Genomic DNA, 15794 nt, shown 5'->3' with positions numbered 1-15794 from the left:
GTTTGAGTAAGTTTGAAAAATGTGCAATCATTTAAACACCAAGCCTATAGTTTTAATGCAAGCTAATTATAAATAGCACTAGTTGTAAATTTGGACAGGGACTCAATTTTTGTCATTTTGCCTCTATACACCACCACAGTGGATTTTAAATCAAACAATCAATATGCAATTGAAGTGTAGACTTCCATCTTTAATTCAAGAAGTTTAACAAAAGTAATCAACTGTTTTGGAATTAAATACAATTTAAACACAGTCCTCCAACTACATTATACTGATCTTCATGTGTGAAACTTGTGCAGGGCCCTGTGAACTTGGCAACCGCAAAAATAAAATAAAAACTTAGGAAAACAAAAACAAAACAAAACACAAAAGGTTGATTCTGTTCATCTGGACGTAGCGTTTTCAGTGGGAGAAACGTTTCGTCACTCATCCAGGTGCCTTCTTCAGCCTCAGCTGACTGCAGGTTTCCCCACCTTAAAAGCAGTACGTTGCATAATGACTGAAACTAGCACCACTCAATGAACAATAGGCTGACATTGTTCATTAAGTGGTGCTAGTTTCAGTCATATCGACCAGTTTCACTGACTTTTTGAACATGTCAAACATAAGGAATCATTTGTACTTCCTAACACTGAGACTGGGATGATTGTGTAGCTCTGGGCCAATTCCTTTTACAAAGTGTTGTGTTTACTTTAATATTTACTCTAAACTTCTTAAAGATGTGAAATTACCCCAATATTAGAGGATAAAAATCAAATAAACAATTTCAATCATATAAAAAACTAAACCTTAAACATTTTCTTAAAACTTACAGAAACAAATCTATTCAAAACTACAGACAAAAAGAAATGAATAAAAAAGTCAAAACATAAAACTACAAAAACTAATGAAAACAACACAAAAGACAACAATGTAACTATAAAATCTTTAATTCTAGAAAATTTTGTACTTTTTCGGTCAAGTAATAATCATACATTCTTAACAGACAAGGCAGTATCTTTTCACAGGACCATTTTTCAAACAGCCACAGTAGTGCTAAACAGTCATCAAGTACAAAGAAAATATCACCATAAAATATGTTTACTTCTTTTCCTCTTGTGTCAAACTCCCAACATATCAATTTTGACATATATCAGCATAGTTCAGCTTTTTAACATGTACTCAGGAAAAACCTTCAAGAAAGCAGCTAACAATTTGAAGTGAGTCTGTTATTCTTCACCCTACTTGCTGCAGTTTTTTATACTGTTTCAATAGGGGATGCTCAAATTTAACATGGGCAAAATATAATGAGGTTGGCATATGTGCAAAGTTTCGGTGTGAAAGTTGCCTCTATAGTCTTTGCTCATTTATGTCAAGGTGAGAGTGGATATTCCTAAGATAATCATCTCAGGGACTCAGCTTTGGCTCTGCTGTTTGCGAGGGTCCCTCAATCAGAATAAACCTGCTTAATGGAAGAAAAGCTAAAACGGATGTTTAACCGAGGAGCTGCCTCAGGGCCTAGTACAAGGTCAATTTGTCAGCTGCATTCACATAAAGCTGACAAGTAGTGTATGTAAGTAAGACATAACTGACTCAGACACTAACAGGTTCAGCTGAATCTTTTGACATAAATAGAAAAAAAAAAAACTGATGTTAAATGTTGAAAAATTTGTAGCTTTGAATGCTGCAGGCATCAGTCTAATGTGAACGATATTCACAACTTCTACATGTAAATTTTTAGAGTGAGCTGAATAGAGCCTCTTGTGACAGACGTCGACGTCACACTGCGGTTTCATACTCTACCAAAGTCTCGGGAAGAAAGCTTTCCCTCTCTTCCAGTGATGATCTATCTTCTTGTGGGAATGCCAGTCCATTGCCTTCTTTGTGTTGTGAAGGTTGCCTCTGTGGTGCTGCAAGCTATATGTATATATTTTTTTAATTTAAAAAGATAAAAACGTACATAAGGAAACTGATTTGATCAAATATTCATACCTGTGAAAAAGCAGCAAATATGATGAACAGTGATCATTTTGATTATAGACACCATGTTAGTTAGCATGCTGACATTATGCTAAGTGCTACTGGCAGCCACTCCCTTATTCACAAGCGGGCTCCACACAAGGTAGCTTTACATGTTCAATTTGGTATTTTATGCCAGAGATCCTTTCTGACACAGCCCCAAAGGGGGATCAAACCAGGGATGCTTCACATACTGCTACTGCTAGGAATTCATTTTACAGATGCTAAAAGATTAAAAAACTGGATTAACAGTGGAGATGGACAGGATTTTACAAGGAGCCACTTTAAAACATTTTCAAACTCCTGAAATATTTCAGACTTTATTGAAGTGGTGGTGCAACCACATTAACAGATAAGACCCTGGGAAAGCTGCATCAGGAAGAGCATACACATTTGTATTGGGTATGCTACATGACATGACAGAATCTGACACATTGAAAACATTTTAAAACCAGATAGACCAGTGCCCCCCCACCAAATTTTGTGCTACACATTTCCATAAACTGTTACAATGACTGACTGCTGCCAACCTCTGAATTTTGACTCTAAATGATGCAGAGTAAATATGAACAAAATGCAAGCAAGCATACATAATATTTAGTCTGATTTTGGGAAAGAAGGGGAAGCAGCATCATATTAAGTGGTGCCTGAAGATGTTTACGGATAATCCCTCCTAATGCCTCCATATCAAACACTCTCTCATCTCCAACATAATAAAAAATGTCTCTGAGACCAGATTTTTACTCCTGCAAGAATACAACCTCTGATGAATCAGTTAGGATAAATTACTTATAATAAAGATGAATGAAGTCACCCAGTCCTGAATCCTTTTAAGTCCTCCCAAATAGGTGAATGCACCTCTTTCAGTTTTAGTCTAAAAGGAACTATGAGTTTCTTACATAGCCCTGACTGATATGAGGATTCCTTACACAAGACTGAAATATTCTTGATTAGAGTCTCTCTGATTATCTGATTAGTCTAACTGTTCAATTCTTACTTTAAATCCAAAGGAGACCATGCTTTTCAGGTTGTAGCACCTAAATTTTGCAATAGCCTTCATCAGCCTGTCAGGTCAGCTCAATAAAAATTAGTTTTAAATGACTGCACGACTGAACCATCTGCAATTTGCAGTGTTAATCCTGGCAATTAGCAGTCAGTTAATAAATAAATCTAATCCGCAGGTTCATACATATTACTACTGAATGAGTTCATTTTGCATGTACTGCAGCCTGGCATTGCTTCTAATGACAGCATATAGATATTTGCTCAATAATAAGAAAATAATTACATCCATGGCCTGCTAGCACATTCAACTCATCCTTTTTCGCTTTCAACTCTGCAATGGGTTCATGATGCAGATGTGAAGTTGTGGTCGCACTACACTACAAACAAACTGCTTCTGTGCAGTTTGTATACGGGCTTAAATGACACTTTCTGTATTTTACAGGGTTAGAATAAAATGTTAGTATGTGGCACTATCAGAGATGGAAAAAGATGCAAGAAAGACAGGACAAGAAAGGAAGGATGATTATTTTCAAAGGCAAGCACTGCTTAGAAAGTGAAATTTACATGCTTGGAATTTTAAAGTGTATATGTAATGTTGTAATTAACTTTAGAATTTTTTGAGTCAGATATGTATGTATAAATGATGTGTTGCTGAATTACATTTTTGTGAAAATTTCTTGCACAATGAACTGAAGTACACTAATTCTGTCTTATTCAAAGGCTGGATGAAAATATCAGGAAATTTAGGACAGGCTAAACTGGTTAGTTTGGAGTAATGTGTTAAAGTTTACAGTCCTGGAATGTTTACTCTAGGGTGGCTGACATGAATGTATATTCAAAGTGATGATGCTGATTAGATTCACTGAATTGTACCTTTCTTATTGGAAAGGTCTAGGTGTTGGAAATTAGTTATAAAGCTTGTGTAACAGTTACTAATATCATGCAGAATTCGGTTGGCTAAAAAGGGCAGAAAGAACAAAACAAATTATTTTGACTTATTTCTAAGTAATTTTGTTCCCCATGCTGCACCACTATGCCTAATCGTATTGTTCCCCACCTGCCAAATCCCACTTTAACCGCCTGCAAATCATGATCCTGAAAAGAGGCTCTTGAAAAAAGTCCTGCTCTTCCAAATTCTAGTAAACATTTCAAAACGTCATCTCTGTGTCACCGGGGGTTACACCATCTTTACATAATGCTTTACTATTATTCTACTGCAAATACATTATATATACAGAACGTTGCAAGGTTCTTTGCTATTAAATCGATCTTTTCACTCACCGTTTGTCCCAGTGGAGTCACACAGCAGAGCTTCTTCTTCAGGTGTTCAGGTAGAAAACAAAAAAGTTTTCCTAACAAGGGATAGAGTGTTCCTGGCATCACATCTTCTTCCTTTGTTGGGCCTGAGAAACATAATTTAGAATTTCTAATAAACATTTTATAAAGAAAAGTTATGGACAATAAAGATATGCATAAGAGCTCACCTACCTGTGAGAAAGCTGATAATCAGGCCTATTAAAATGACTGTAGTGCAGTTAAATCCACTGTACCACATGTAGGACAGGGAGTAAAATCTCTTGAGTCCAGAGGGTTGGCTGAAGAACAAAGAGATGCTTAAGGAGATGATCAATGAGGAGAGGTCACAGTGTGCAGCCGGAGTGATCCATACCTCAGAGTGATATTGTTGAACGCTGTCTGAATAGCAATGGTTGCATTGGCGCTGCATTCAAGTGGTAATGGTCTTGTGCTACGAGTGAGGATGCTTCCAATGCCGAGCCAGAAAGCCACAACCAGTCCTGCACACAGACCTACCAGAGCTCCCTGGAAACAATTACCAAAATAAGTTAATAAATAAATAAACAGCATTATTGTGAATTTACGTTTGAAGTCAACTTACGATGGAGTTGGCCCACGGGAAGAACATCCCGAGACAAAACAGACCAAGAATAGGACCACCAATCATGCCGAAGATTTTCAAAGCAACCTAACGTTAAATATGATAAACACTTAGTCCAAACATTGAAGTCTGTTGATTATAAAGTTATAACCGGTGTGAGCTTACCTGTAAAACCGAATCACCCATGAGGTGAGTGAGATACGCCATGGCCAGGCAGAGCAGTCCATAGGACATAGCTTATTAAGGAGACACAAGTATAAACTTTAGGGTCAAAGCATCATTTTCAATTCACTGCTTTAATTCACAAATTGCAACACTTAAAGCTTCAGAGAGCAGACCTAAAACTTTGGACAGCAGGGTCGCTCTCGCCTCCGTCATGGCAGGATATTGCGGTTTGATGAGGTCTTCCATTGTTACAGTAGCTAAAGAGTTAAAGGCCGACGATATGGTGCTAAACAAGAAAAGCAAACAAGGACGTGTAACTTTAAAATGCACATTTAAAGCATGTTTCACCTCTTGAACTCTTTAATTATAGTTACCAAATCATTACAGCAATAAGAGTTGATGAAAAAGATAAACAACCACAGTTACCACCTTGTATTATAGGCCTGTACCAAGTCTTATCTTTGAGTACAAGTGAACTTTGGTAACAAATTTGAGGAAATGCTCTTATTAATTATCTTCAAGAGATAAAGAGTTTGAGAGAATCGAACAGTGTTTCAACTCCACAACAGAGCTATAAAGCAAGCTCAACATAAACAGTCAGGTTCTCTTTATGCTTACTCACTTGACAAAGCCTACAATTCCTATCAGAGATAACACGTAACACAACAGTGGCTATCATTATTATTATTTTTTTGTACACACAAATATGTGGCATCTGCAACTTAGAGCTCTGAAAGTTTAATGTTGATTCATTTAAAAGATAAAAGTTATGCAGTTCTGAGTCACAATATAATGGACACCAGGAGAGTTTGTCACAAGATCAAAGTAAAAGTCACTAAAAGTCACGTTTGTAGATAAAATGACCGATAAATGTAACACAAACACTTACATATTTTCTGTATCACCAACTTAATAAATGTAAATTCTAGTGGCAATGAGACTAGCAGCTGTAAAATTAAAGCAACAGTTTGTGCCGCTGTAACTTTATAGCTGGGCTTAAACTGGTGGCATTACTAAGCTACATCTCTGCAGGTAAAACAGGTTCCTTCAGCAGAGAATCAAATCAAACCTAACACTTAAATATACTGTAAATAATAGAAATAGTGAAAATGAGTCACTTCCAACTGTGAACATAACCTGTTCCAGACCAGGTTAGCTGTTCAACAGAAGTTGCTATGGTGATCTAACCTGAGCCACCTTTATAGTATTCTTCATGACGAATAGCCTACAAATGCAGCAGGTTATTTACACTGGGATTTATGACTTTAGACTTAACATAGCACACTAATCCATTAATCTTGGTTTGTAGTACACCCCCCAGGTTCACTCTGTGTGTGTAGGAGCAGTACCTGTGCCCCACTGACAGTGAAACTGCATCACAAAGATCAGCACAGCGACAAATTGCAGTAAAAAACGAAGCAATTTTTTGTCTCTTCAGTTTTAATGAGAGTGAAAAACCTGCTTTTCTTTTGGAAATGTAAGTTAAAATGTTTCCTTTTTTAACAAGGATGCATGTAAACATCATGCAATGTTGGGGTCATGGACAATTATTTAAATTGTGTCCATACATGACGATAAGTAGATAATGCAGGTATCATGACAACCCTAATGCTGAGTGATGAAATACTGTGGAAAGAGGATTGGTAGTAAAAAGTATCCCGTATCTGCAGAAACTGTGGAAAGTCCCGTACCTGAGTGCTGCACTGAATAAACAAGCAATGAAGAGTCCAGGCAGCCCAGGCAGACCGTGCAGCATATCCATCACAAAATATATCACCATCTGTGGAAAACAAACTATAAACATATCTTCCTGGTACGTTCAGTTCGATTTGCATAAATTTATAATTTGCCAGGAACAAAACACATATTGTATCATCTCTGACGTCCAAAACACACTAGAGAAACAGATGAGTCGAATGTAATGAAAGGTATCACTATAAAATATGCAAATACCAATGCTGCTGTGTTTTATGCGCCCTCAGGGGTACTTTATTTAATTTGGCATGAATATTTTTGATCATCCTTCATATTTCACTTCAGATTTTGTTCACTCCAGAAAAGAGTATGACAGTTATGCAATATTCATCATTCATGCATGCATGGATGGATGGATGGATGGATGGATGGATGGGAACACTAAAAACATTACATATCACAGTGTAACTCACTGCATCCCGTGAAGAACTGGCCAGCTTGTCAGAGTGGTCCTCTCCACAGTAACGTGCAAACATGACCAGCCCCATCACACAACTCAGAGCCAGAGCCAGCTGCAGGGAGGGAAAAACCATGTAGCAAGACCTGCGGGAGGTTGGGAACATAATAAGGTGCTAACTTTGAAGTCTTGTCATTTTCTTTTTATTTCACTCATTCTTTTTGCAGATGTTTTTTCATTTTTTTTTGAGCACCCTCCTTTAAACTTGCAGGGCAGAGTGGCTAACACATACAGCTAATCTAACAGCCACAGGATTTAATAAAGCACATGAATACATACAAGCCAGCTTGAAATAAAATATTTAGAGGCTCATCTACTGTCTCCTTCCATTTTTGTTGTGTTATGAATAACTGTAGAACATATTATCAGTATGAATTCACAAGAATCTTTGCTTTAATATAAAAGCCACTGCTTACCTGACAGCCTCTTTCTCTGTGCGTGAGCTGAGGTATCTTTGGACCTGAGCCTGGTTCACACCATACAGGGACAGCATGAGGAAGACCCCACCGACCCCAAGAGTCCAGAAGGTGTGTCTCTCTGTCGGATCTGGGTTTAGACTGTATCACAGGCGAGAGAGAGAGAGAGATGCAGTTTAAAGACTATATCTTATGAAATCAAATGCATGGACCGGAGCTCTTTTCAACAAGCTTCCAGTGTAGAGTAAACTTGCAACAGCAGGTAATGATTCCAAATATACTATTTGAAGAATACAGTCCTGGGTTAATTTAATAAAAAATCATTAGCTGACAAAACCTTTCTTAAAACTGCAGAAACAAAGATTTGCAAGTACTAAATATTGAAGAGAAACACATTCAAGCTAGATTTGATTTATTTTTTCCCTCCCTCTACTAAATAAGTGGAGGTTTTAATGCCACGTGCAGTACTATAACCTGCATTTAACTTTTAGGATTGTTTTTCGTTTGTAAGACTGTGTGCAAACATTTTTTCAGATTTTCCACATCCATGTAAATCCAACCACTACTTTGCTGAAATAGCCTCAGGTGTCAACAGACACATTTTTACAGCTCCCGTTGGAGCCAGGTGATATTGGTTTCCGTCTGCCAGTCATTGTTTAGAATGCAGATAAATTTTAATAACCAAATGCAAACCCAATTTCTCACCAGACAAAACCGCACTGTCGTTATTAAATGTACGAGCTACAACAAAAAGAAGCATTAGATTTCAAAGTGCTTTACTTCTGCAGCTGTTCGAAAGACTGTTAGAAAGAAGGAAGTTTCGTGTGATTGCCGGTGCAAAAAATTACGACAGCTTTATTGGAGTATGCGATGTATTTGACTATCATCTGGATTATTTCCCCCCCCCATCTTTATCTGCATGCAACTATTGTGTGCTCACATGGGAAGTGTTGTACACCCCAGAAAGCTTTCAGTATCAAATATCATGCCCCTTGCCTGCATATTTTACATATTCATATGAAAACTCTATAAAGAGCCGTTTCCGTTAAACAAACTTCAAACGCACTCGAGACCAGAGATGCGGTTTCCCTCCCAGACTTTCCTCCAAACATCAGCCACTCCTCCAGTCTTCTGCACTCCCACCACAATGACAGCCAGCTGCCCTGCAAACATCACAACAGTCTGAAAGACGTCTGTCCAGATGACGGCCTTCAAACCACCCTGAGATGAAAAGGAACGGAAAGCATTAAAAGGCTACATATGTGAATTAAGAAGTAGTCGTTCGCTACTCAAAAATAAAAACCCTACTAAAAAATATTTATGGGTATTTTTTTTTGCAGGTTTTTTTGTCAGATCTTGCAAGTTATTTTTTAGAAAAGCAAAGTCAGTGTTGACAGAAGAGCAAGTCATTCCTATCAGGTTAAGCTCAATGAAATCTTAATTTATTCAAAGCCCTTGTAGAAGGATGTGCGAACTGAGCCTGTGATGTAACTCACCAGTGTCGTGTACAACGTGCACACTAGTCCAGTGGCCAGCACTGTTCCCCATAGTTCAAACCCAGTGACTGCAAAAACAGAGAGCAACCCACTGAACTACAAGAATTATTTCGTTAAATTCAATGAGGAAGTTAAAAAAAGATAAATGACCTCTTCTTACCTGCATTTAGTGCAAAGGCAGGAGTATACACACAAACTCCCATATAGATAACCTGCAGTTGGGTAAAAAGAAAATGTCAGCTTCATAGAAAAACCTTAGAACTTTAAGGCCGTTATATTATTGAATGCACTAAAGCTGTCCACTAAATGTGCAAAGTGACATGAAGTTTATTTTCCTTATAGCTGAGAGTAAAAAAGAGAATATTTACACTGCTTTATTATATCTGCTTAAACTAAAACTAGAGCTGGTACAACATGACATAGCTACTGGGTATCAGTCTTCCTCTTCTCCTTCTTCTTCTGCCTGCTCCCTTTAAAGGTCGCCACAGTGGCTCATCTGCCTCCATCTCACACCATCTCTAACATCCTCCTCTGTATGTCCTCCTTCAGTACATCCATAATCTTTCCTGTAGTCATCCTCCTTTTCTTCCTGCCTGGCAGCTTCACCTTCAACATCTTTTGTCCAGTATCTTCTCTTCTCTGCACACGTCCAAACCATCTCAGCCTTATCTTAACTTTGTCTCCAAACTGCTCAATCTAACCCGTCCCTCTGATGTAGTCATTTCCAATCTTGCCAATTTTGGCCCCTCTCAGTGAAAATCTTAACATCTTCAACGCTACCATCTCCACCTCCACTAAACTTATCCACCTTCACTACCACTGTTACACCTCTAACCCTCTCATTTACACTTATTCTGTCTTGTTTCTTACTAGTTGTAAATAAATAAAAATACCTTTAAGCCTAAACTTATTTTTTGGCACCACCCCTACAGAATACCATTATTATAAAATGTGATGTTACATTAAAAAAAAATCTTAATGGGTTACACAAGGGAGGTTATTTATATTTTACTCATGTGAGAAAGACAGCAGTGATGTTATATTTGTACCTGTGGTATTTGAATATCAAATATCGGGAAAAAACCTTGCATCAGCACATCCTGTGTTATCGCACTTTATGCTGCACTCACCATTTGAAAGATGAAGGTCAAAGTTCCACATATGCGTACTGCTTTGCTGAAGCGCAGCTCAAGATACTGTGAAACAAAGCAGCATAAGAAATCTAAAGATAAGCTCGCTTTAACTGAGTATTGGTGAAAAATGAAAATGCTTCAGCAAACCTGGTAAGCGCTTGAGACGCGCAGTCTGTAAAACACTGGAATGAAAATGTGAGCTGGAATGAGGAGGCCCAGGATGTAGGCGCAGCCGATGAACCAGTACTGAGTGCCGTGCGTGTAGATCTCTGCTGGTACGCCTATGATAGCCACGGCCGACTGGAACGAGGCAATGAGCGAGAGGGAAACAGGAAGGCAGCCCATGCTTCTGTCTGCCATTAGGAACTCTTGAGTCGTACGCTGACGCCCACCAGACAGAGCGTAGTACAGCCCGATGCCCATAGAGGCAGCGAGTAAGACGGCAAATATCACATAGTCTATAACCGTGAAGAACTTCTGGTCGGACGGGTCCATCTTGATTGTCTCCTGGCTGCAGTTTGAGAAGATTGTGTGCTTCTTCACACACACAGTCAGAAAAATAGGAAACGTCCTTGTTCACACCCATCAGTCATAACAGTCCAACAACCTTGAAGGAAACAAAAAAAGCTGAATAAATATGCATGTGGGCTGGCTGCAGCTCAGGAGGTAGAGGAGGTCATCTATGAATTGGAAGGTTGATGCTTTGATTCCTGGGCAAGATACTAACCTCAAGTTGTTCTCTGATGCATCCATTGAAGTATAAACGTCAGACAGAAAGCACTTAAGCATTAAAAAGTGCTTGTATGAAAGGGTGTGAATCTGTGAGTGTTTTATAAAGCACTCTGAGTGCTCAGGTAAATTTGAAAAGCGCTATTTAAGAACCAGTCTATTTATCATTTGCATGTGAAGAGATCCGCTCAGATATCCAGAGTTATTATTTATATTATGTAATATTATTCTATTCAGCCCTTATTGCTGATAAAATAAAAAAACAACAACAACAACTTTGCAAAAGTGGGAGAAGAAACACTTCTGCACACAGCTGATTTCCTTGTGCTTTTCTTAGCTATTTGTGCTCCTGCTCAGACAAACAGATTCAGCACTGAGTCTGCTGTCACTAAACTGTAATGCTTGCATCAAAGCACGGCTGCTACATGAGAATATCACCAATCTGTGCAATGTAAAGCAGACAAACTTAAGTCACGTAACCTCTCACTATGTCAACTTTTCCCTGCTTGTGCTGATCCAAAAATAATGTCAGCTGTTTTGGAAAGGGGGAGGTTCCTTGCTCCTGAGCTACAGCAGGAACCAATCACTGTGAGTTTTCAAGGTCAATGACATCAAACGTTTAAACAAGCGCTTCCAGCTGTGGCGAAGAGGGGTTAAAAGGTCATTTTAAAACGCGTTTTCCTATTTGGAAATATACAGCCAATAAAAATATTTCAGTGGAATGTACAATAAATTCACATGGGTTGCAGTATTTTTAAATTGACTGCTTAACTAAATCAAGCAAAATTACCTAGGACGGTTAAATAAGAAGATTGTTTTCAAAACATTTGGGAGTTTTTAGCATCACAAATAGGTGTCACCCAAGAGCCCAGGGTGGCATCCTCATGTATCTTGTTTTGATTTCCTCCCACATTAAAACAGACTGAAGGTTGAAATCCTTTCATCTGGCCGGGAGCCAGATTAGGTATTAATATACTGTAAAAATCTCTGCTGATCAATTAATTGATCATTTTGCCTCAAACCCCACAAAGGAGGCGCACAAAATACAACAAGGTCACAAAAGCCTCGCTGTACTATGGCAAAGCATGATGCAGGATTTTAAAAGTGACTTTTACTTGACTTGGAGACACTGTTGCTGTAGCTTTGATATTTTAGTTATAAATAACTGTCCCGTGACCGTCTGTAACGTTACCTGCATAACTTGACTGGGTATGAAGGAAATGGCCCTAATCAAGACAGCATGATGTGTGAGAGGAAACAGTGTGCTGGCAGAGGCACGAACAGGTAAAACAGCATTGAGCAGGGTTACCTTTACAGGGCAGCACTGCGGGTATCCGGGTGAGTGTAACCGTCACCATGCCTTTCACTGAGACGTTCAAGAGCACTGCGTTAGTTAAAACTTGATGAGGAAGGTATTTCCATGAATTAAATCACGACTTTATTAAAAATCAAGGGTTGTATTTTCTAATAAACGTGAGTCTTGTGTGTTTAAACTTATGCTATGTTGAAAAAAGGACTTGAACACACTTACCATGCTAATCTGTCGCTCCATTGCTCCATGTGATCGCAAACTGTTTTTAATTTTCTTCCGGGGTTGGAGAAGTGGGCGGTGTTGGTGACGCAACAGCCGCCAAAATCGAAAACTTGCAAGACGAGTGGATGTTTACATCGGATCAAGTACGTACAGAAAAATAAAGAAAAAGACTCGGGAAACATGGAGCGAGCACCTGCGAAAGGTACCTCGGAGCGAGAGCTTTTAACTAGCTTAGCGACACCGCAAGCTAGCTTATAAAGAACATTGTTGTGATGCAAAGTTCGTTAGCCTGCTAATGCTATGAGCTAATGTTTATTAGCCCAACAATACAACAGTAAAACATTCGTTTGTGTCCTTTAGAAGTTAGTAAATGTGTGCTTTATCCGAAGGTGTTTTGAGTCACCTGAGTCTGCTGGAAGTTCAAGCCAGGAGTCGTAAAAGTCAGCTTCAGCAGCAGAGTCGTGTGATGGAGCTGAAGGCTAAAGTTGAAGCACTGAAGACCCAGAGAGAGCAGCTGAAGGCACAGATACAGACACACCAGGTTTGGGGACTCATGGTGGCAGAAGCTAACTTAGCGGACAAATATTTACGCAAAACACGTGATAAACTTATAAAATTATAAGGCGTATTTATATTCATAAAATATACAGTTTATAGTAGGATTACATTGTAATCTTTATCAAAAATATAGTAGTTTATGTTAGTGTTTTACTTATATACTACAGTAGAGTACTCATCCATACCTGACCATTTTCAGAAGAATATTGTATTTCTTTGTTAAGCCATTTAACACTGATCTATAAATCATTCAAGCTTAAAGAAGGTACACAACTCGAGAGATGAACCACAGTTTGACAGGCATAAAATAGTATCTTTGAATGGGATTCAGATCCTGATTGTTTATTTAGGTGTGAGAAAGCAGTGATAAACCAGCTGATTTCATATTCATATGATGCTCACATTTGAACTGGGTCTGAAACGTTACATCACTTTCACATGCTGGTTACACTTTCCTGTTACAGGACCTCCAGAAACTGAGGTTGGCTATGGAGAAACAGTGTGCAGATGAAGAAGAGGAGAACATGGAGGAAGAGTCGGAGAACTCAAAACTTTTGCGGCTCATGGCCAGACACACTCAGCTGAAAGATCTTCTACATGCTCATCACCTCATTGGTATCAGCCTAGCTGCAGTATTATTTCCTCTGGTTCAGTGTCACATGGAGATGTTTTCACTAACTTTTTCTAGTGTGACTTCAGATCTCTACTGGCCTGTTGTAATCCTCTCTTTTTTCCTGCTCTGTTTTATTTGCTGATATCATCAGGAGGGTATGACATCATAAAGACTCGCAAAGGTAAAGGAGCGTGCGTATCTATCGCAACGGCCTATGAGGACGTCTTCTTAGACACCTTTAACCTGGAGATTGATCTGAAGCCAACTGTAAAAATTAATCGCCACAACATCCCTCCCTTTATTCCCTTAAACAACCTTGCTGAGCAGAACAACATGCAGACAGACCTGAGGGTGTTTCTGGACACGCTCAGTCAGCATCTCAACGCCTTTGCTGGTCGCAAGCAGCAGCTGAAGCTTGTTAAGGTGCCAGATTTCACTTTTTTAAATTATATTTCACCATATCCCTCAGTAGCTGTGGCATCGCCCAATTAATGTTGACTCCATCATGTCAGCGTTCTGGGAGGGCAAAGCCATCTGTTGCCTGACTCCATGTTTAGGTGGCTGAAGATTTTTTTTTTTTAACACATATCTCTGGCTGGACGTTTGGGCTTGTTCTACTACAGAATAATTGACACTTTGTTATATTCTTAGTTATAGTGTAATCAATACAAAGTGCCCTAAACAATTGCACAGTTCTGTTTATGAAACCTGTAGTTGTGTTGATGAGCAACAGAAATCGTGAAGTTTTGTTCCATTCACAGATTTTGAAAGTCACGAATCTATTAATGTTATGCACAAACTATTTATGGACTAAAGTACTATTTGTTTTAAAACAATATCAAATTGACCCTGTTTTGCTTTTTATTTATAGGAGAAACATAAGTCGGTTGAGGTGATGGAGAGTAATGTTTTATGTTCACTACTGGTGCTGTTATTCACTGTGCCGGGAGAAAAGACGGCTGTGCTCTGCACACTGGACTACACGGACCACACCAGATGTCTCCCCACACGAGTCCATCTTGAAAGTGAAGGTAGGATTTTCACGTTCATTTTTGTTTTAAACACAAACTCAGTCCCGTTCCCACAGGCGCATGATGCAACATGGTTTTACGAACATTTGTGGAAGTAATGGTCATTATAAAGCAGTCACTGAATTGCAAAAAGTAAGGTTGTGAAATCCTAGATATTCAACAATCAACTGCAAGTAGTATTACTGCAAAAGTGGAAGTGTTCAGGAGCCACAAGAGGTCAGCCACAAAGGGTACATGAAGTGACAGGACTGCTTCAGTGGCTGAGCGGACTTTTGCTGTAATGCAGCCTGATACTTTTGTCCGTTTATTAGGTCTAGAAAGTCTGTTTACAAACATGTGATGTTGTTGTTAAAGAACTTCATAAAACTTAAATATGGTAATGTTGTTTAATGTTGATTTCCTTTTGTTTGTTGCAGACAAACAGCTTCCCGATTCTCCACAGTGGGAGAAAAACTGCAGCTTACTTATGGAGACTCCTGTGCACAAAGCTTTAATAACCATGAAGAAAATGGGAAGCATTGTTTAATTTATTCACTAATATGTATTAAATGAGTTTTGCTGTTGCATTTTGCTAAAAGAGTAACGTACTTACTAATTTTTCATTTTTGTTTTAAAGGTATTAAATTGTAAGAAAGTGAAGTTTCCAAATGTTCAAGCAAAAAGGCTTAAAATTCAGGCAATAAAAGTCATATTCGTGATGTGATCACTGTTTTTTGTCCTTGTCTCTATATACATGGTCTGTAAATAGTGTCTCTGTATGTTGCTATTAACTTGTGTGTAACATCAACCTGCCAGAGGGTCTACAGATGGAAATTAGGCTATAATCTGGCTTATTTACATTTGTTAAAATGTTCAATAATATGTATTGTCCCTCTTTCTAATAAAGAAATGAAAAAAATCTATTTTATTTTATTTTATTTATTAATTTTTTTGCACACTGTTGGGTTGAGCACAGTCATACAGGTATGCTTGTTGCCATGGCTGTCTCAGCACATGTAATACAATAG

The 15794-nt window shown here is 38.5% G+C and overlaps 2 protein-coding genes across 4 annotated transcripts; one reads left to right on the top strand and one right to left on the bottom strand.

The window, feature by feature from the left end:
• Nucleotides 1-911: 911 nt before the first annotated feature.
• On the bottom strand, nucleotides 912-12711 carry slc5a6b (solute carrier family 5 member 6). 3 transcript variants are annotated; one of them, XM_031736998.2, is made up of 17 exons: nucleotides 12583-12664; nucleotides 12361-12417; nucleotides 10470-10929; nucleotides 10320-10385; nucleotides 9350-9401; nucleotides 9190-9257; nucleotides 8760-8914; nucleotides 7694-7834; nucleotides 7234-7363; nucleotides 6757-6845; nucleotides 5239-5351; nucleotides 5066-5136; nucleotides 4901-4987; nucleotides 4673-4824; nucleotides 4492-4598; nucleotides 4285-4406; nucleotides 912-1896 (listed from the first exon to the last, which is right to left on the bottom strand). In XM_031736998.2, the coding sequence occupies exons 3-17, from the start codon at nucleotides 10815-10817 to the stop codon at nucleotides 1759-1761; spliced, it is 1839 nt and encodes a 612-aa protein (XP_031592858.1). In that variant the 5' UTR covers nucleotides 10818-10929; nucleotides 12361-12417; nucleotides 12583-12664; the 3' UTR covers nucleotides 912-1758. The 3 variants fall into 3 exon arrangements, with proteins under 3 accessions (XP_031592858.1, XP_031592859.1, XP_031592860.1); XM_031736999.2 differs by having other exon boundaries at nucleotides 12361-12435; nucleotides 12583-12662; XM_031737000.2 differs by lacking the exon at nucleotides 12361-12417 and having other exon boundaries at nucleotides 12583-12711.
• On the top strand, nucleotides 12440-15689 carry cenpo (centromere protein O). The gene is made up of 7 exons (XM_031737001.2): nucleotides 12440-12463; nucleotides 12655-12787; nucleotides 12975-13126; nucleotides 13608-13758; nucleotides 13908-14179; nucleotides 14628-14787; nucleotides 15204-15689. Exons 1-7 carry the CDS (start codon nucleotides 12455-12457, stop codon nucleotides 15311-15313), a joined length of 987 nt encoding a protein of 328 aa, XP_031592861.2. The 5' UTR covers nucleotides 12440-12454; the 3' UTR covers nucleotides 15314-15689.
• Nucleotides 15690-15794: the final 105 nt, after the last annotated feature.

This window comes from Oreochromis aureus, linkage group 19, assembly GCF_013358895.1.
Source record: "Oreochromis aureus strain Israel breed Guangdong linkage group 19, ZZ_aureus, whole genome shotgun sequence".
NCBI classification, from domain to species: Eukaryota; Metazoa; Chordata; class Actinopteri; order Cichliformes; family Cichlidae; genus Oreochromis; species Oreochromis aureus.
This window is presented reverse-complemented; position numbering and strand designations above follow the sequence as displayed.